The sequence below is a fragment of the Grus americana genome, chromosome 17 (genome assembly GCF_028858705.1).
Source record: "Grus americana isolate bGruAme1 chromosome 17, bGruAme1.mat, whole genome shotgun sequence".
In the NCBI taxonomy this organism is placed as follows: domain Eukaryota; kingdom Metazoa; phylum Chordata; class Aves; order Gruiformes; family Gruidae; genus Grus; species Grus americana.
The window spans coordinates 8,780,692-8,802,288 of record NC_072868.1 but is presented as its reverse complement, the minus strand read 5'-3'; the positions used below and the strand labels follow the sequence as shown (position 1 = coordinate 8,802,288).

Genomic DNA, 21,597 nt, shown 5'->3' with positions numbered 1-21,597 from the left:
TTTACTCCTGGTTGCTTCTGCAGGAAAAACACGAGTCAGTGGGGTTTTTACCAGGTAGGACAGGGCTGCAGTTCAGCTTTTACCCTTTTATGCTTTTTAAAATATATATTCAGTGCTTAACACTGAGATGGATTTTGTTCAAAGGAACCCTTCAGAGCTGATCTGACGGGAAGACAGGAGAGGCAGAGAGGTGAAATATTACCTTTGGTCTCCAAAGCACCCTTGGGGTTGGTGCAGAATTTTCTGGATTGTTGTAACACTTGATAAAACTCATCCATCAGGTGCACACGCAGCATCCAACCCATCTCTGCCTTGCCTTCAGCACTGGCTGGAGCTCACACGTGACACATCAACAGCACCGCGATGGCACTCGGTGCTCCTGCCCAAACCATCTGTTCTGGTCTCTCCACCCGCCACCTCTCCCTGCCCTCCCTGCGGCCAGCAGTACGGGGCTGTCATGGGCTGCGCCTCTTGCCAGGGAGGTACAAGCAAAACATTGCCATGGGAAACCTGTGCCATCTTCCTACAGCTTGGTACCAGCCCCCAAAACAGCCTGGTGAGAAGCACCCCTCCTATTGCCTGGCATTACTGGCTGCTTGCGGGCTGCAGACAGACAGGTGATTTATCTGCACATGCCCTGCGCTGTTTGAATCGGTCACCTCTGGGAAGCAGGAGTAGCCCAGCCTGGCTGGATTCACCTCAGCTGAGGCAAGGCAAGCTTAAAAGAAAAACCAATAACCTTTATTCTAGCTTTTTTTAGAATAAAGTTATACATGTTTCTGAAAGGAAAAGCATAAAGCCAAACAGCATCTGCAGTATCCACCACAATGAAACACTTCCCCAGCGAGGAATCAGAAAAGTTCTCTTAATTACCATCTTCCCCATGTGATAGAGCTGCAGGGGGAGCCACTGGGATCAGCTGCATCCATCAGGAAGGAGGCCTTGGGCTGCCACTCCATGGGCTTCCTGGTGACCCCATAACTCAGCCGTCTGGTTTCAGGGCTCATGGAGCCCTCGCCGCTGAGCCGGGCAGCAGCACCAGCTGCATGCAAAGCCGGGTTCCCCGAGAGATGCTGATGGGGCCTCAGGGGCTGCTGCCACGCTTCACCCTGTGGCTGATGGGCACGTCACACCCAGACAGCAGGTCACTGCCCTGGGAGCAGGGTGCTCCGGTCCTTAGGACAGCAAGGGCACATTCCTGCTGTGCCCCTCGGGGACAGGGCAGGACCCACCGCTCTGTCCCTCCTGTGACACCCCTTTCCAGCACAGACGTGCTGCGTCCCTGGAGGCAAACACACCTTCCCACACAGCCTCTTCTCTTGCTGGGCATTACTTACCGGGCAGGGCACTGCAGGCAGGGAGGGCTGATGCCTGCTCCCACAGGCCAGCCCTGCCTTGCCCGGTGAGCAGGTCGGTACGTTGGTCACGGCACTGGGCCACGCCATGGTGCCCAGGAACTGGCCCCATCCCCCCAGCCAGGCCTCTGGCACAACCAACCGCACCGAGACACCTCCTGAGTCCCAGTGCTGGTTTCCCCCGGTGCTCTCCAGGCTTCTCGGCTCTCCCAGAGATTTTCCCCACAGCCGCTGTCCCCAGGCAGCAGTTCGGTGTGGGTGGCGGGGAGAGGCTGGCCTAAGTCACACGGCCGCCTGTCACAGCTCTTCTCAGCTTCGTTATCACCCCTGCTTTATTACAGGCAGAGTAAATTGCTTTTGTCTGAAGCAGGATAATGGCCAGAAGAGTGACTGCGTGGAAATGGCATTTTCATGAGGCTGGTTCCTCCCCAGCAGTGACTTGCATATTAAGCTCAGCCCGTTTGCAAGCGGGCCCAGGGGCTTCTCCGCTGCCCTGCCCGCACCCTCCTCCCCAGGCAGGCACCAGGGCAGCCCCCCACCCGCTGGGGTCTGGGACCAGGCCAGGAGCAGCACCCCGGGGTGCAGGAGGGGTGCCCAGCTCCAGCCCACTGAGCACCCTCACCGTTCCAGAGGGCAGCTGCCCCCTGCTCCGCAGAGCCAGAGGGGCTGTACGGGGACACGGCCCTTCCCAGGCACGGCAAGCGAGGCCACCAGCTGGCTCCCCCTGCTCTAACCCCGCTCCAACCACCCTCCTCGGGCATGGGGAGCAGAGAAACCCACATCCTCCGTGCACAAACCCCACCATGAAGATGGGAGACCCCTGCACCGGGGCTTGGGGGCACAGCCCCACATGCAGCCCTTGGGGTCAGGCGCTGCCACAGGGTTGTTGTGTCCTGCACACAGATCCAGCGGGGTCCTCTCCTCTCATTTCTGCTCCCAAGATTTCATATAAACTCAGCAAAATTAATCTCTTCTAATAAAACCTGTTATTTTTAAAGCTCGCCTCTAGGTTTTGCAAATTACTACCCCACACAGCAATTTGTTTACTCTCCATTTGAGGTGATTTGCAGCCTTTTACCCTCCCCAAAGCAGCTCCGGCTCTTCGTTTTCCTCCTCTGTAGGCTGTTTTTTATTGTGCCGGTGGCCGATGCCTCCCGCTCCCTCTCCTCCCCCCCAGCGATCCAGTTCCCTGACGAAGAGCATCCAAGTGCAGCACAAGCCCCCACAGCTCTGCCGGGGAGAGCTATGGCTGTTATTGCTTGTGGCAAAGCAGCATTGCCAACAACAGCCCCCTTGCCCCGCAGCTGCTTAATATTTTTCTCCTGACAGAGTACCCTGCGTGTTTACAGGCTCATGTGCTGTTTGCTCCCCTGAGACCCTGTCTCTGCGAGTGAAACCCACAGCAGGTGGCAAAGGGGAGCACGGCTCTCGCCACAGCCTGCGGTCACCAGCCGTGCTGTGCCCTTCCTCTGCCACCAGTGCTGGCTGACACCAGGCCAGCGGCTTTTGCTTTTGTTACTCTTAACACATGACAAATTGCTTCATATCAGCAAAGTGAGAGGTGAGTGCTACAGAGCTCCAGGGATTAATAAGCTGCAAAGCAGCCAGGGGACTCCTGGCAGCTGGGGCTGAGCCAGGCACTGCTGATGCTGGGAGCTCCTCTCCCAAAGGTGGGGCAGAGCCCAGTCCCAGGGGACAGCCAGCACCCTTGCTCTGGGGACCCCAACCCCGGCCAGACATAAGGTTTTTGCTCCAGGCACCCAGGCAGGGGTCAGGGCTGGCACATGGCAGCACAAAGAGGGACCAGAGCCCCAGCAGCCCACCCAGCCTCCCCACTGCACCCAGCACCCCATGGTGCAGAGTGGTCCCCGCTCACCTGGGGATATCCAGCCATCTCCTGCACCCACAGGACAGCACCACCCTGCTCCCAGGGAAAGCAGAGTAGGGAGCTCCCCAGCTGCAGCTTTTAAATGCTCTGAGCCCTCAGCTGCAGGTGACGATGATGCCGATGCCCATCCTCATCCTCATCCTCGTCCCAATCCCCAGCCCCAGCCCGCCCCAGCCCAGTGCCCAGCAGCCCCCAGGGGCAGCCCCAGCTGTGACCCTTTTTAGCCAAGACAGTGCCCAAGTCACGTCCCTTCACTGTGCCAGGGACAGAGAGCGCAGACCCGCAGAGGCTTCGTTTAAAGAGCTTTATTAGCTGCAGCAGGTCTGGTGGTGGCAGGCGTGGAGGTGTGGGCGAGCGGCGGCCGGGGAGCAGCACCCGGACAGGGAGACTGGGGACCCCCCTCTCCCTCCCCACGGCTCCATCCCCAGCAGCAGTGTTTACCCACGGGGGGGGGGGGGCACGGGGGACGGGCTCTGCCATTTGCACTGTAACACGAGAGCCCATGAGCCGGACCCTGCCCTGGCGGTGCGGTGCTGTGGCACAGGAGGAAGGGGAGCTTGGCCAGGAGCAGGGGGCCGAGAGCCGTGCCGGCACGGGCAGTGGGGATGGAACGAGGGCAGCCAGGGCTGACGGCTGAGCCCCCCTTCCTCCGTGAAATGCAAAGGGCCGGGAGGAGCAATGGGTGAAAGCAGGCCAGCTCTGACAGCACGGCTCCCCGGGCACGGGCTGCTCGGCTGGGCGATGCTGGGGCACAGCCTGCAGTGCCACGGCTGTGCTGGGGAGCATGCCGGGAGCGTGCCGGGAGCGTGCCGTTGCCATCCTTCCTCCGCTGAGCTCAGGCCTCGACGTGCTGGGGCAGCTTTGGGGCAGGCAGGGGCAGGGAGAGGTGATATACACGGTCTGTAAGATGGATGCTGGAACTTATATACGCACTGCGGGGCTGGAACAGAGCAACTAAACTGGGCGTCCTACGGGAACAGACGGTTGGTTCTGCAAAGCACAAGGGAGGGCAGGGAGGGTCCCGCGGGTGGGGGGGGTCTGTGCTGGGCACCCAAAGCTGGGGCACAACGTGGCACGTGGCACCACGGGTGGCAGCAAGCAGGGAGGTGCCCGCTCGCATGGGGCTGGCGGGGATGGGGACCACCACGCATGGGTATACGCCTCGGCCCCAGGCACGGTCCCAGCGATGCCCCCCGCCCCCGGCACGGACACCGTCCCGCTCCTGCACCAAGCCCCTGCACCACCGCACCCCAGGGCTGGGGACAAAACTGAGCCGGCAGCGGCTGCAGGAGGAGGGGTGGTGTGGGTCGGTGGGCAAGACAGGGAGCTCGGGCCAGTCTCTGACGGGGGGTGCGGGACCCTCGCCGACTCCGCTGAGTCCGGGGCGGTGGGGGGCTCCGGCATTCCCCCAGCACCGCCCACCTACAGCACGCAGGAGGCGTCCGCCGAGCGCTTCTTCAGCTCCTTCCCAGCTTTGTGGTGGTGGTGGTGGTGGTGCGCGTGGGCTGAGCCTGGCATGGCGGGGTCCAGCAGCGGGGCGCCCCGCAGCTGGGTGTCCTGGGGGTGCCCCGCGCCCCCCGCCGCCTCCACCCGCAGGTACGCCTTCACCTTGTGGTGCCGCGCCTTGCCGTCACTGGAGTCGATCACCCGGCACTCGTACGTCCCCTCGTCCGCCGGCTTCACCCGTGACAGCCGCAGCTTGTGGGAGATGTTGCTGCCAACCACCTTCACCACCTGCGGCGGGGCACACGGGAGGTCAGGCGGCCCCCGGGACCCCCACGACCCTGGGTCCTCCCCAGCCCTGCAGAGCTGCCCCTGACCGCGTGCCACCACATCACGTCCCAGCCGGTCCCACCGGCGAGGATGTGGTGGAGGGCAAAGCCGGGCAACGAGCATGGGGACACCCCAGCCCGGGACCATGGGATGATGGAGTCCCCGGCATGCGCCCAGCCGCACAGGGCTCGGAGATCGATGCAGAACCATGCCGGCTAATTAGCTTTTCTACCAAATTGATTCGCTCTCAGTATTTATCACCCAATGAAATTTAAGACTTACTCACTAGCCAGAGCTGCGGCTGCTGTTGGGCTGGGTCAATAAATCAGATTTATAACCCGCCCCGAGGCCCCTGGCTCTGTTCCCTATAATCACACTGGATGGCAAAGGCCATTTTTCTACTTGCCGCTGCATTTGTTAGCTGAAGATTTTATGGTGTTTAGAAATGGGGCTGGGAGCCACAACCAAAGAGCCACAAACTCCCGGCCCAAAAGGCAAAGGAGGCAGCGCAGAAACACGGGTGGCAGCGCAGGGATGGGGGTCCCGTCACTGACCCTTCCGACGGGCTTAGGCGCCACAGCCGCCAGTACCTGCACGCGCATGTACACGCGAGCACACGCGAGCACACGCAAGCAGCTGCGTTCGGCCACCCTGCACACTGTGGGCTGCTGCGAGGTGGCCGGTGCCACATGTTGTGGCTGGGGCCACTGCAAAGGGCGGCTCTGGGGCTGCTCAGAGCCCACGCGCGGCCATCAGCACTGATCCTGCAGCGCCAGGAATGGGGGGCCAGGGGGGCCGGGACAAGGCAGGCTCCAAGCTGTGCCCAAGACGGGGCAGGGGGCAGGCAGGGGCTGTGCACGGGGGCTGTGGGGTGGGAGGGAGACGAGCTGCCAGGCCCCGGTGCGAGTGTGCCTGGGTGCTGAGGCCGTTGCAGGAAAGGAGCTTCAAAAAAACCCCTTTGTGTCGGAAGAGCAAGAAGTCACTGAAATTAATGGCTGGGAAATTTAGAACTAATAAAAGAAAACCCCAATTTGCTGGTGCAGCCCGGCAGCCGTGGAGCCGCTGCCCAGCAGGTCACCGAGCCTCAGCCCGTGGCTCAGTTATGAGCGGGAGGGATAATTTTATGACTGGTCATAACGCTCACAGCTTCGCAGGCTCAGGCAGGGCAGCGACGGCCCGTGCTGCCCCGTGGGAACCGGTGGAGAGACCCCGGCATGGGCCGGGACAGACAGACAGCCACGGCGGTGCCCAGCCCCAGCTCCGCTCTACAACGCGCAGCTGCTCGGCAGCAAAACAGCGGGGTTTTTTTATAAAAGAAGGGAAAAAAAATAAACCTCAAACCCGTCATGTTTGCTACCTCACGACAAAGGGCAACAATGGTTTCCGTCTCCGCATCCCTGCAAAGCGCGGTGGCTCCAGGCAATGCCGGCACCGGCACCTCCAGCACCGAGCGTGTTTTGGTGGATAAAAAATGGCCAAGGGCACGCCTGGTGTGGTGGTTTCTGCGTGTGATTTACATCCTCTCACATTGTTTGACGCTGCCGTTTTTTCCCAGTCCATTGCCTCTGTGGCTGTAACGCACGTTTTATCAGAACCACTCATGGTGGTGTCTCACCCATATTCATTTATCTCCTCCATTCCATAAACACTCAATGATCAAGGACATTTAAAATAACAACAACAACAAAAAAAAGGTTTAAAACTGAAACCTCTCCCTGCTGGCTCGATCTGGAGGAGATGGCAGAAGTGCCACACCCCGAGCGTTTTGAAATAAATCCTGGTTACATATGCACACACATCGATTACATTGCAGCGTGCAATTAACTGCCTAATTATGCTGAAAAATGCAACGGCCGAGCTGAGCGGGAGCAGTGGCCCCAGGACGGCTCCGCAGCCCCAGCACCCATCTCGGCCCCTCCTGCCGCCCCAGCCGGGCTCCGTGCAGCTGCACTGGCCGCGGGACCTGCTGTCCCTTGGTTCTAACACAGCACCAGCTCCTGGCCGTGCATCCCTGCCCGGTGCAGGATGACCCCCCCATCCCTTGTCACAAAGTGCCTGTGGCCCCCGATCAGCATCGGGCACCCGGACCCTGACATCCTCACCGGGGGAGCAAAGCCCTGCACCCTGGGAGCAGAGCTGGGGTGTCACGGGGTGGGGGGGACCAGCGGCGCTCCCGAGCCGTGCAGGCAGTGTTTTGCAAAGCTTCCTGCTGTCTGCCGTGGGCAGCAGCATCGTCCCCAGGGGCTGGCAGTGCCCGCTCATGGAGTGGCGAGCTGCGGCACCCCGGCAAGGGGTCCTGAAGGCACTTGTTGGGCTTCAGACGTGGATTGTGGGAACATCGCAGTGCCCATCGTGGGAACAGTAGCAAATGGGGCTGAAACCTTGGGGACCCACGACGTGAATAGAACAAAGGGGATACAGTCCCGGTGGGGGATTCATTGATGGCAAGAGAATCTACACACGCTGGTCCCCACAGACGGGAGGTGAGGCGATGCCCTCCATCGTGAAGCTCTTTGGCATTTCCCGGGGATGAGCGGTGGGCAGAGGGACTGATCCTGGGCGTGGGGGACCCTCAGCCCCGCGGAGCGGCGGGTGTGTGGCCATGGCGAGCACCGTCCCCCCTCGCTCACTCAGTGAGGGAGAAACAAAAGAGCCAGAGGAGGCTGCCAGGGCAGGGGTGATGGTGGGAAGTGCTTTCCAATATTGCTCCATTTCTGCGGCACCCCCAAACGCAGAGCCCCCCGAGGTGGAGAGGGCCAGCGGGAGGGGGGAGGGGGCACATGCCTGACAGCGGGAGGCCGAGAGCATTTATTTTATTTAACTGATTAGTGTCTCCTCATTCTGTTCACGTGAGCCTAAATGGCTTTGGGATGCTAATCCGGTGAGTAAATTAGATTATTTTCTCAGCGTAAACGTGTCCCTCAGATGCCGACAGGAGCCAGATGGAGCTCATGGACCAGGTTGGATCCAGGGTGGATCCAGCCCACTTGCCCTGGCATCGCCAGCCCGTGGCACGGCAGCACCGACGGGACCAGCGCACCCCCCCCCCCCGCCTCCCGGGACACCTCAACTGTGGCACCCGGCCTTGCACAGAGACACCCACCCCAGGACACTCCCCCGCTCCTCCAGCTCGGTGCAGCGCTGAGTGCCAGCATCGCAGGGAAATGTTCTAGCCGAGCCCTCGACCACAGCCCCTGCAAGAACCATTAGCCAAACTCACGCTTATTTTTGTTGCGTCCTTCCCAGGCTCCTCCTGCGGCGATGTTTTCAGCTGTTGGGAAGAGCGGGATGGGGAGGGAGACCAGAGAGGAGAGAGGAACCGTCAGCTCAGCCGGGAGGAGGCAGGAGCCCACCAGACCCCTGCCCACCCCCGGGAGCGACTCGGGCCGGCGTGGGCTGGCTGCCCTGAGCGGGACGGCTGCTCCGAGCGAGGAGGAGAAGGGGGCTGCCAGCCCCAGCAAACCCGGGCACTCAGGGCAGATGGGAGCTGCACCGGCAGCGCGGGGCAGCCAGGAAGGGGAGGGAACAGCAGCACCGCGGCAGCCACGGGGGACGGGGTGCTCACCCGTGGGTCCCTGCCACAGCTGGGCTCCATCAGCGGGTGCTCCCCAACGGAGACCTGCTCACCGAGCATCGCCACTGCGGCAGTGACCGCTGTCCCCGGCCCCTTCGCAGCCAGCACCTGCCCCAATTACCATAAATATTCCCGAACTAGCCAGAGAGCCGAGCAGCACCCTGGGTCCCCTCCGGCAGCCGCTGGTGGCACTGGGGCCCAGGCGCCCGGGGTCCCCGCTGTGCCACACAGCCCACTCCCACGCCCACTCCCCACGCCGGGCACCCCCGCTACCCCTCACCCGATGGCCCCTCACCCCCGCAGCCCCCACGACCCCCCGGCAGTGAGCCCGAGCAGCAGCACTTCCCAGTGCTTTTTTCAATTTATGGTAATACCAATAGCAGCTCTGCCAAAGACACAATAATAAAGGCTCATTAAAATACCTAAAGCTGCCTTCCCATTATTTGGCCCTTATCTCTGTGTGAACAGAAAGAGAAATAAAGAGACAGCTGTTTGCCGAGACCGATACACATGGAAATGGGGAAAACAAGGGAGGGCCGGGGGAGCGGAGGACGCGGGGATGGATGCAAGGGGACGGCGAGTTCATGATGAGGTGGGAGAAGGCACAAGCACAAAGACAAAGCCTCCGCCTGGGATCAGTCCCAGGGGATGGGCCACGTGCCCCTCGGCTAGTTGGGAAGGGCGGCCAGGACAGCCCAGCCTCACCGGCCACGCGCCCCGGAGCATCCTTGGTGCAGCCGTGCACCCCAGGCAGCGGTCCTGTGCCATGCGACCCCCCAGGCTTCTCTCTGCCCGTGAGCACGGAGCAGAGGGGGGTGAGACCCTGCTGTTTGCAGGTTGGGTCAGTGCTGGGGACGCTGTGGTGGGATGGGGTCCCCCTGAGCCCTGACAGCTGCTGGAAGTGAACCCCCAGGGTGAGCGCGGGGAAGGGATCTGCCTCCTGATGCTGCTGCTGGAGAGGGAGGACAGGGGGCATTACCTGGTTGGAAGCCCATGTCTGTTTGTCCGTCCAGTCCTTGTGGTTGCGGACATACCACCACTGTATCTCAAGGGAGTAGGAGGGGGAGCCGCTGCCTCGGAAGGAGCACGCCATCTCCACGTCCTCGCCCGCCTGGGCCGTCATGTCGTGGGGAGTCTCGGTGAAAAGGGCTGTGGGAGACAGAGCGAGGGCTGCGGGCGCCTGCGGGAACATGCCACCGCCCCGGCGAGGGACGATGCCATCGGCCACGCAAGCAGGGTCACCAGGAGCACCCGGACCCTTCCCCAGCCAAACAGACTCGCACCCTCGGCGGAAGGGATGGGTCTCTGCCAGGCAGGCGGACCCTCCTGTCCCCAGCTGCCCCTTGCCCATCCCAGCCCGGCACTTTGCAAAGAGCAGCGGGAGGAGAGGGAGGGAGCAGGAGCCTCTGGACCCCCCGCTCCCACGCTGCCCCCTGGGACCCCCAGCCCTAGAGCAGGAACAGGACCCCCCATGCATCTGAGATGGAATAAATAAATAAAGCATGATCGCATCTCTGCTTAGATCAGTGCATAAATGAAAAACAAATCCTTGTTTAATGCAGCCCCCAAACAGTCTCCCACATGCCATATGGTTTGCTTTCCTCGCTCAAAACAAATATTGTTCGGAGATGTAATTAGAATTCTTTTCATCTCCTCTGGAGAGATTATTGTTCCTCTGTAAAGACGGCCCCGGCGTGCAGGTCACCAGCAAATGTTATTGTCACAATCTGCGGTGCCTTCTCCCCAGCACGGCGCAGCATGGGGACGGGGGGCTGAGCCCCCCCCATGCCGGTATGGCCGAGCCAGGGGCTGCCAGCCTCCCTGCACTCCCCTGCCGCTGCTTTGGCCATGGAGGTGGGCACCAGGGGCTGCGGGCAGGGGCTGCGGGCAGGGGCTGCAGGCAGGGACAGGGGCAGGGGCTGTGGGGGCCGCCTACCCTGTCACTACCGCCCAAGGGGCATCACTTTGGGGCCGGGGGCAGCACTGGGATGAACCTGGTCCAGCTGGAATCTGCTCCAGTGTGGGGCCAGCCAGCCCTGCCTGTCCCTGCCTGTCCCTGCCTGTCCCTGCCTGTCCCTGCCGCAGCGCCTGGTGCCCAGCCCGGGTTGGTCACAGAGGCCGGATCAATGTCCTGCTGTACCTGCGCCAGGTGCCCTGTGCCCTCCCGTCTTTGCCGGCCACCTCGTGCTGCCGGTGCCGCCAGCTCACAGCCGCCATGGGGGTCCCCCCGGTGCCGCCAGAGCCCCCTGGGACACGCATCCCATCGGGAGCAGCATGCAGCTCCCCGGGAATCCTCGCTGAGCGCTGATCCCCTCTGAAAACAAATTATTATCGGCCCAGACGGAAAAGTTAATACCTTTAATATCAAACTGTCTCTCCGGACGCATGGAAATCCCATATACTTATCACTTTCCTTTAATCCATCTTAGCAGGGGAACCGAGGGAAATACCCAGCATAAGGGGTTTAACAAGCCCGGGTCTCCCGGCGGGGTTCCCGGCACAGCTCCCGCGCCCCCGTTTGCCCGGGATCCCGGTGCTGTCAGCCACATGGGCTCCGTGCCGCAGAGCAGAGGGAATCCCGGGAACGGTTCCGGCAGCTGAAGGTTGCGGTAAGAGCGGGAGGGTCTGGCGCTGCCCAGCGCCGGCTGCTCCTCGGCACATGGCAAAGGGCTCATCCGGGGCCGTTATGTCCAGCCGTTAACTGACGCTCACCCACCCATTGCCCCGCCGTGGCCTGGCATGGGGCTTTTGCTCCGCAGGATTCCCGATGGCAGAAGCAATGGCCAAAGCCAGAGGGTCCCGGCAGAGCCCACGCCACCCCCCGGGACCCTGTGGTCCTGGCCGGGCGTGCAGAGCAGGGGTGGGGGCAACGGCCTGAGGGCTCCAGCCGTGTCCAAATTACTCCGAACACAATTAAAATCCATTCCCACAGACGGGAATTTGGCAGATGAGCGGAGAAAAGGCTTGATTGAATCAAGCACCTTCTTTCTTTCAGATTTTAATTGAGAAGCATATGTATTAATTAACCCCAGGGCTCAGCTGCCTCAAAGTGCATCCAAAGGAGGGCAGGTTCCTCTGGGGACCCGCCAGCCCCGCAGCAGCCCCTGCCCCGGGGGTCCCCTCACACCACATCCCTGGTGGGGATCACAGACCCCACTGCTGTCTCCAGGGCCCTGACCCCCTCCCCATGCCAAGCCCTTCCCCACCCTGGCCCCAGACCCCCTCCCCATGCCTGGCCCTTCCCCACTTCCCCAGCGCAGCGGTTGTGAGTGACAAGCTGGAAACACCTAGCAGACAGCCCATAACCCATCCCGTGAAAGAGGGATGGACGGACGGACAATAAGGTCTGACAGCAGGAGTGAAGGTGAGGACCGTCCCTCCCTCCCTGCACATCCTGGCCCTTCATCTCCCTCCTCTGCTTCACTGCCCTCCCCCTCCATCCCAGCTTCCACCCCCACGGTCCCTCTGCGGGGAGGGGGCTCCGGGACCCCAGTGCCAAGGGACACCCACGCAGCTCATGTCCACGGGGCACTGGGCTGTGCCGGGTCCCCCAGCACCAGCAGTCACCCCAGCAGTCACCCCGGCACAGCCCGGAGAAGGGGCAGCCCGTGGCCAGCGCAGTCCCCAGCCCCGGCGTCGCAGCAGGATGGTCCTGTGTGGCACCACGAGAGCAGGACGTGGTGGATGGCCCGGGAGAGGTGCCAGGAGAGCGGGCTCAGGCCAGGACAGCTCGTCCCTCGGCTCCTGGGGGATTTCCATTTCCCGACTACGAATGAATCATTTGGTGTATTACAGGGAAAAGCAATAAAGGCTCCTAATAACTGCAGGTAACCACGTCCTGGGCAGAGCACCCGGAGCCTGGGAGGCGAAATAGGGACGGATGCGTCTGCAAAGGAGAAAGCGTCACGGCAGAGCGGATGTGAGATGAGAGACGGATGGGTAGAGAAACTCCAGGTGACAGGTCAGCGAGAGAAGGGAGATACCCAGGGGACTGTTCATTTCTCCTGCCCCCACCGAGAAATAAGCAGAGTCTGATGGAGGGGGACGGCAGCTCCTGGGGGGCAACGAAGCCCTTTCACCTCGAGGGTCACCCGGGAGAGCCAAGGCTGAGCCGTCGAGGAAGGAGTGCCTTGGTGAGGCAAGGAGGAGGCAGAGGCATCTATCTCAGGGCTCGGTGTTTGCAGGAACAAGTGACCGGTGTCATCAGTCACCCCTTTGCTGGGGGCAGACATCTCTTGGTCTGTCTGGTCTGCGCTCGCCTGCACAGCCTTTGCACAGGACGGGGCGGGTGGTCGGCACCTGGTGGGCCGTGGGGCCAGACCCCACCGGGGGAGCCAGGAGCTCAGATGTTTGCAGAGCGGCTGAACTCCAGCACGAGCATTTAACGGTGCTTTTGCAGTGGTGCCAGCTCAGCCGCGGCTCAGCCCCGCGCAGCCAGGGCCCCGGCACAGCCACCTCTGCCGGGCACCATCCCTCCTGTGCACCAGTCCGTGACTGGGCACCCGAGCGGCAGACGGCCCGACCCCCCCGCCCAGAGCCGGCGGCAGATGCCGAAGCAAAAGGCAGGAGCGCCAGACCCGCAGCTGCTGGCAAAGGTAAAATAAAGAATTGCTTTAACGAGGGCTGTTACAGCCCTGCCCTCTGCTCGGGCCATGAACTGGCAGCTGGCACCGGCACTTCAGAACTGCCTCGGGAAGTGATGGGCAGTTTGGGGACCCTCCGGAGGTCCGTTGGAAGGGGGCCATGACAGTGGTGGTGGGACAGAAGGGCAGTGTGTGTCCACAGAGCCCCCTCAGATCCCAGCCTGGTGTGCCCATGGGACCACCGGGAGGGGACACCTTCGGGGAGGGACAGAGGGGCTGGTCGCGTCCCTCCAGCAGCACCATGTGCCCTCCCCGCTGGATGCCGTGGACCCCAGCCACCCAGGCACCTTCTGCAGGGGCCTGGGCAGAGGAGATCCAGGGCCCCCCCCGGCAGCCCCCAGCCACGAGCAGCCCCACAGCTGGGCACGGACCTGTCCCCGGGGCAGCTGAACTGCCCAGACCCTGCTCCCATCGGCACTGCCAGCCAGGACAGGGGACAGCCGAGCTGCCAGAGCTGACCAGCGCCTCATCCCCCTGCCCACCCTATCCCCCTGCCCACCCCCACCCCCCATCGCCCAGCACCATCCCCCTCCCCACCACTGACATTGGTGCTGCGTCCTCCCAGTACAAGGGAGGGGGCCGGTGACGGGCTCGCTGCTCCGCGTGCTTTATGGCCTGCTACCTGTCATAAACTGAGAAAATCAGGATCAATAAATCTTCCAGGAAACAAAAATCAGGGGAAATAAAATGAACTCAATGGGGAAACACAGATAAACGGAATTGAAAACGCCTGCTGGGACAGCTTGGTGTTCTCATAAACCAGAGATATACAGGCTGCCGCGCTCCCTCCCCACAGCGGGCAGGATTCATCACCGCAGCCCCTGCTCGGCACGGGCAGGAGGGCTGCCGGCAGCCAGCGGGCAAGGCCAGGCTGCGCATCGCCCCGGGCGCCTGGAAATGACCTGCCAGACCCCTGTCCCGTCCCCCTGCCCCGTCCCCCCAGCACCCTCCCCCCCAATCCCTGCCCTGTGGAGCACGTGAGGCCACGCAGCCCCCCTGGAACCCGGCCAGGACCCTGCCTGCTGCTGCCCTGGGGCGGGTGGGTGCAGGACGGTGCCGCCGGAGCAGCCTCTGCCGCCCCTCGTCCCTCCCTCCGGCTGCTGCTGTTATGCCGTGGGCTGCGATCGAGTGTGGCTTATTCTTCCCTTCACAAAGCTCCCACTCATAATTCATGGTTTATTATGGTTCAGTGAGTCAAGACACTCAGAGGACTAATTGCCGGCTCAGCCTCACGTTCCCATCATCCGCTCCCTCGGCAGCAGGAGTGTGCCAAGAGACACGGCACGAAGGGAACCGGCTCCGGACATGGCCACCACAGCCCTGGGTCTGTGCTGGGGTGAAGGGGGCCCTGGACCCCAGCCGAGGGCATGCCCCCAGCAGCTCCGATGGACCCTGGCCCCAAGCGGCGTCAGCAGCCACGTCCCACCGACAGCTCGGTGCCCCAGGCCACATCCAGACGAGCTGGTCCCCACCAGCACCCAGACCTGCCAAGGGTACAGCGGGTCTGTGCTGCCATCACCACCCTCCTGCCCTGGGGGCTGCAGCGCTCTCACACCCGCTCCCCACCACCAGCAGCTCCCAGATGCCACCAGGGCCCCCCCACCACCACGGGGCAAAATCAGAGGCAGGACAAAGCAGCCGGCACTGCCAGCAGAGCCGAGCTGCTCCCTCCCTGCCGGCTGCCGAGCGTGTACTGGAGATCCCCTGGAGAGGACCCTGCAGAGCTGCTGAGACGGCCGTCCCCCTCCCCGTCCTCCCTGTCCCTGCTGTCCCCACACCCCACAGCACCAGGGCTGTCGGCAGCACTCAGCCCTCCCCAGGGACAGCTGCCGAGGGCCTGCTCCTGCCCACTGGCGAGTCCACGCAAACCATGCCCTGCGTCCCCGGCATGGGGCTGGCTCCCCTACGCGCTGGGTTTGTGCCACCCCGCACTCCCGCACCACTGCAGGAAAAGCAAAGGTGTCTGACAGCAACCGCAGCCGACGGTGCCTTCCCCTCCCCAGGTACCTGCACAACCCCCCGGCTGATGGAGAGGGACAGTCTCGGCTGCAGAGGCACCAATGTTCCCCCCAGCAGCAACGGTGCCTGCGGCACATCCCGGCACATGCACAGGGCTGTAACACAAGGAGAGATGGACCCTCCTCAGCATCATGGGGCCCCTCCACCCCTCAGCACAGGCTGCCCATGCAGGAGTCACCTGGGAGATCAGAAGGCACAGGAGGCATTTCCCTGGGTGGATCCGGGAGCAGAAGCCCGGGTACTGCTCCAGCACGCTGGCTGTGCCGGGCCCACGCCGTCCCCGCAGTGGGGACACGAGGGCTGCTGGCATGTGCTATGTAGGTTGGGCTAAAACCTCCCCCCTCTTCCCATCTGCCTATTAACATCTGTGAATAAATCTCCTCCTGACAAGCCTGCGAGCAGGGATGCTGACCCCGGGTCACCAAAAACACATCACAGCCACAAACCGGTACATAAACACAGCAGCATGACAGCCAGCGTCACCGGCCGGAGCAGGGCAGGCAGCTCCGACTCCAGCAGCTGTGCTGGGGCAAAGAGCTTCAGCGGCGAGCGGCCAGCGGGGAAGACGAGGGCCAGGGCTGGAGCCCGGGATGGATCCAGCCACAGATCCGCTCCGGCAGCCTCTGGCTGTGCTGGCAGATGCCGGCCCGGTGAGCACCCGGCCAGCGCCGAGCCGCTCGCAGCCTGGCCCCGGCGCTACAGGAGCGCTGCTCTCCGCCGGTGATCCTGCAATTGCCCTTTCCAAGGGAAGCGTCAGGCTGGAGCGCTGTGAATGCTGGCTGGGGACGGGAGGGCTCCCGCCGGCACGCTGGGGATGGGAGTGCCATTTCTCTGTCCCTATTTACTGTCATATTAGCAGCAGAATTAGCTCAAATTTGCAGCATAAATTAAAAACAAAAAAAAAATCCAGCTAATTCAGTGATTGTGATCAGGCCAGAGCTCACCTTGCCAGGAAGCTGGAATTAACCTTGAAACCTGCAAGTATTTCTAACAGTGAACCATTACGGCTGGGCTGCCCCCTCCAGCTTCTGCCCCCCCCAGCAGCCTCCCCGCTGCCCAGGTTTTACCGCCACGGCAAAAGAGACGCCAGCGGTGAGAACCCTCCCCCAGAGCGGCCCCGGCTGTGAGGAGCTTTCCCCAGGCAAGGGGACTCGTTGCTCCCAGGGAGTCGTGGTTCTCAGACAATTCCTTCCCAAGGGGAATGAGGAGGAGCAGTTATTTGATAGTATAAGTATCAAAAACCTAAAATGGCCTGTTACAACGGCTCCCAGCGGGACCCCTGGCAGCACTGTGCAGCCATCCCTCAGCTGCCACTCAGCTTTGGTGCTGGTCTCTGCCGGGGGATGATTCCCAGCAGGCAGGGCACCCGGCAGCGGGCAGGAACCGGGATGGGGCCGACAGGAGCTCCACTCCGCTGGAGATCAGGTCTCCCGGTCTCGCACCCAGCACCCAAAACACAAGTGATCAGCACCAGCAACCGCTGTGGAGAAAGCTGCCCATGCCACACACGGTGCCGGCGCCCGTCCCGCAGAGCCGGCAGCACCTGGTGCTCACGGGCACAGCACCCTCCCGCCTGGCTCTGCCCGCCCCGCTCGCTGGAGGGCTCACCCTGGACCAGCTCCATGCAGAGCATGCACTGTGAGGCACCAACGCGTCCGGCACAGCCGAGCCCAGCCGACGGCCCCGATGTCCAGCCGCACACCCCTTGCAGCAGGAGCCATGGGGAGGGGGCAGCCAGGCAGGAGATAAACCTGCAGCCAGGGGAAACGGCCAAGGAGAAGAGGAGCAGGGACAAAGGCAAAGCCATTGGCAGATGGGGCCAGGAAGGGCTGTCTGTCCTGAGGCACACGAGTCCTTCTTGCCCCATGAACCAAAATCCCAGAGCACCCGTGATGGGGAAGGCACCCGATCAGGACCCCACCTGGGCGCCCACCCAGCCCTGGCCCCTGGAGCGGCACCCACTGAAGGGGGGAGCGAAGCAGAGCTGCCAGCTCCCCAGCTCCGTCCAGGTCCCCGCTCCCTGCCCCGGCACTGCCACGCTGCCCACGGCTCCCAGACCACGCGCAGCCACACCAGCTCTTCGTTTGATTTGCTGCCTCGCTCACAGGGAACGTTATGATTAAAATTAGCTGTCACTGTCCTAACGTAATAATTCCCAGTGTCTGGCCCATCGTCTGTCAGCTTCTTCAAGGGAAAAGAAAGCACAGACATTTGATGAGGAGAGGTGTCAGAAGTAATTGTGTTGAATGACTGCACGAACAGCAGCAGGAAAAACACATCAGGTGGAGAATTCCCATCAGGAAGCATGAAAAAATCCGGCAGAATGCAAAGTGTTTATGAAAGTAATTGATAGAATAATCATCAGGGTGTGCAAGAAAAGAGAAGGGCAGCACCCCGGGGAGCTGGGGCACTGCTCCCTCCAGCCTTCAGCCCTTCAACAGCAGCTTTATTGACGGTGAGACACTAACGCTTGCAAACGATGCAAGGAAGGAGCCAGGCGGCTTCTCCTCGGGAATGCAAGCTGCTCACCGAATGGCTCTCCCTGCCCTGCTCCCGGAGCCGGCAGGCTGGGAAGGCGGCTGGAGCTTCCCAGCTAGCGCCGGTTTGAAAGCCGATGGCACCAGCCCAGCGAGCACAGGCTGTCTGCAATGGGGGGCATGAATAATTGAAGGCGCCAGCCCGAGGAGAGAAGAAGAGAGGAGAGGAGGGAAGAGGAGGGGAGAGGCAGAGCTGTGGGTAGGGGAGGGATGGTGGGGAGGCATCCTGCGGCTCAGGCACTCTCCTGGGGGCAGCGGGGCAGACGGAGCCGATCCTCGCTCCATCCTCGTTGGAGACAGAGCCTTTGCTATGGGGGCAGGGAAAGGACTTTCTTTGACGGAGACTTTTTTTCCTCCCTGAGCAGCCCTGGCTGCCATGTGAGTGGAGGCACATTGCTCACGCCTGCAGGGAGGCAGAGTCGGGGAGCCGAGAGGTGTTCATGGCACCCGCTGATGCCTGCGGAGTGTGCCCTGCTCCCGTTCAACTGTATCCACTGCGGACAAGTTAAAGATAACAGTGAACATGCTCTTGGGCTGTGCCAGACCCTCTCAGCGCAGCAGAGGCTCCTCCAGGCCGCCTGCACCAGGCAGAGATGGCAGCGAGCTCCGGACACTGCCTGCTCCAGGCAGAGTCTGGCAGGACGTGCCTGTCCCTGCTGGCCACAGCTGAATCCATCCCCTCGGCCCCGGCCCCTCTCCCGCTCTGCGCCCCCAACCCGCCGGGCTCTCGCGGTGCGGAGGGAACGCTATACCAGCGAGTAATGAAATGATCAATCTCCGATCTGCTAAAGAGCAATTTATACAGGTTTTCAGCACGCACAGCTTTTATCAAATTGGTATTCACCTACTGAACACAAATGGCTTATTATACATGACCCACTTATTCACTGCTTTTCAGTATCGTTAATAAAGGTTTCTGTTGTGATTAAGTGAGTTGCTGCAGAACTGCTCGTAGTAGCAAGCTGTAATGTGGCTCCAAAGTGCACTCGCCCTCCCAGAATATTTCTTCTCCTTCGCTCCCTGCTCCCTCACAGCGACCATTTCACTATTTATTTGCCTATTGCTGAATTTCTGAGGGGAGCAGCAGCGACTAATGGAGTCTCTTCGCCCACATCTCCTTCCGGCACGCCAGGTTGGCAGGTCCGGAAACCCTCTTGCCTTTACCCCCCCAACACAAAGGCAGATCATCCCTTCCCCATGCAGGCAGGTACCTGCCGGCCCACGCACTGCATCGCTGCAGGACACCGCACACCTCCATGGCACGGCCCCGAGGCTTCAACTGCCTGTAGGCTCCTCGGGGCAGAGAGCAGCTCCCTTCCACATGCCGGGAGCTCCGGCACCATGCGAGGGGGACGGCTGCGATCCAGGCACCGGACACCCAGCACACACCCTACGTTCACTCAGCAGGCTCAGATTTAAACCCGTCCGTGTCACCCCGCAGAGAGTAAGGAGGTTCTCGGTGCTCTCCTCCAAGGGGGCTCTGATCTCCCATCACCTGCTCGGCATGGACAGGAACTGCCCCCCACGCTAGGACAGACCTTATTCGCAGGGGTTTGCAGGAAGAGGTTCCCCTTTCCCGGCCCCTGGCTGGATCCCGGCTGCACCACCAACCCATCGAACCATCGCGCACCAGAGCTGGCAGAGGAGCCACGGCAGGCAGGGAACGGGAGACGGGAGAGGAGCCTCGCTGCACTCGCTGGGAGAGTCACTCCTGCTGCGAGTGGTGCGTGGCAGCGCACAGCGATGCACGACAGCGTGCACAGGGATGCACACTTACACGGGGATGGATGGTGGTGTTCACAGGGATACACGCTTGCACGGTGGTGTGGATGGTGATGTGCGCGGTGGTGCACGCTTGCACGAGGATGTGCACGGGGATGCACCGTGCAAAGCCCCTCGGGCTCGGAAGCCCAGCGGCGGAGGCAGAGGCCGCCCCCCGGGCCCCAGGAACGGGAGCGGCGGAGCCCAGCCCCGGCTCGGCCGGGCCGCCCCCGCTACCGGCTCCCGGAGCCGCCGGCGCGACGGACCGCGAGGCGGTGCTGCCCGCGGCGACGGAGCCAAGCGCCGCCGCCGGCACCGGGACCCTCCCGCCACCCGTCCCGCCGCCCGGCAGGGGCGGCCCCGACCCGCCGCCAGCCCCGCCCGGCCGAGACGGCCGGGGACCGGCACCCGGGGGGACCGGCAGCGCCGTGAACCGGCACCGCGGGGGACCGAACCCCGGGAGCGCTCCGAACGCAGCCGGCCCCCCCCCGCCGCGCCGGGGGCAGTCGCCGCCGGAGCCCCGGATCCCACGCCGCCGCCCCGGCCGCCGCCCGCCCCGCTGCCCGCGCTCACCGCTGCCCGCCGCCGGGGCGTCCCACGGGGGGTGCCGGGAGGCGGCGCCGAGCTGCAGGTAGAGCCCCAGGTAGTGGAAAATCCCCAGGGCCAGGGCCAGGGCGCCCATCTTGCCGCGGGCGCGTCTGTCCCGGGGGCGGCGGCGCCGCCGGGCCGAGCCCTGTCCCCGGGGCTGCGCCGCGGTCCCGGCGCCGCCGCGCTGCGGAGCTCTTCCCTCGCGCGGAGGGCGCCGCGCGCCGAGGCGGTGCCGCGGCTCGCCCGGAGCCTCCCCCGCCCGGCGGAGGGATCCCGGCCCCGCGCACACCCCCAAAGTTTTTCCCACGGTTCATTCTTAAACTGCGCGGGGCGGGGCCGGGTCCGCCGCGCCCACGCGAGACCCCACGCACCGCCCTGCCGGGAGCCCCCGCACCGCCGCGCCCACGCGAGACCCCACGCACCGCTCCACCCGGAACCCCCCCGCACCGCCGCGCCCACGGGGCCCACGCGGGGAAGGGTGTCTCCGCCGGGATCCCGGCCCGCTCCCGTCCCCGCGACACCCGGGCGCCGCCGGTCCCGGCGGAGGCGGCTTCAGCACCCGGGACAGCGCCCGCCGCCCGGCCCGGCCCCCCGCGGAGAGCGGTGCCGGGGGAGCGGGGACCGGGGTGGGGGGACACCGCGATGTACGGTGCCGGGGTGCGGTGCCCGCCCCCCCCCGTTTCACTCCCCGAGCAGTGCGGGAAGCGAGGCCGGTGGATGCACCTCGCCCCTCCCCACGAGGGCAAATAAATGATTCATGGAGAAAGATGATGATCGGATAATTAGGGAGCAGCGCTCGGGCTCTTGCACCCTTAGCCCGCTCCCCGGCTCTGCCTGGGGCTCCTGCTGCAGCGTGGGGAGGGGGGACAGAGGAGTGAAATGGTGTGTCTAGGGGTGCTTTGTTCCTTTTTTTGTAAGCATTAAGGGAAGAGCAAGAGCGCAATCGTGGCCCCAGACCATGCACGATTCATCTCAAAATGAAAAACTCGGAGCCTGGGTACATGTGGGCTCAAACCCGCCCTCGAGGCTCGGCCGGAGTGTTGCTGGTCACAGCAGAGCCAGGCAGAGAGCTCCCAGACCAACCCTCCCGGCAGCAAAAAGGCTGTTCCCTACAACCACCCTGCCAGACTGGGAACAACAAACCTGCTCCTGCCACAAAAAGCATTTAATATAAAGGGCAATATCCTGATCTCCCTTCAGCTGTACAAATCTAGAAACCAAACCCACCGACAGCACTGGCATCTCCCCAGACCTGCACTGTGCAGCAGATCAGAACCATGGCACCATGACCTATACAATTTATACACCTATTTTGAAAAGTCTAAAAATGTAAAGAGGAGCCCCAAGGCAGTATATCTCCACCCTAAACACCAAGCTTCGTCACTGAAGGGAAGGCACAGATGCAGCCTTCACTCTCATGATATTATCTGTGCACTACATAGCAATCTGAAGGATATTT

General features: G+C 62.8%; 1 protein-coding gene across 1 annotated transcript; it reads right to left on the bottom strand.

Moving 5' to 3' along the window:
• Window positions 1-3,533: 3,533 nt before the first annotated feature.
• VSTM2L (V-set and transmembrane domain containing 2 like) lies at window positions 3,534-20,416 on the bottom strand. The gene is made up of 4 exons (XM_054845463.1): window positions 20,124-20,416; window positions 9,570-9,739; window positions 8,237-8,287; window positions 3,534-4,977 (listed from the first exon to the last, which is right to left on the bottom strand). Exons 1-4 carry the CDS (start codon window positions 20,230-20,232, stop codon window positions 4,666-4,668), a joined length of 642 nt encoding a protein of 213 aa, XP_054701438.1. The 5' UTR covers window positions 20,233-20,416; the 3' UTR covers window positions 3,534-4,665.
• Between the last annotated feature and the right edge of the window lie 1,181 nt (window positions 20,417-21,597).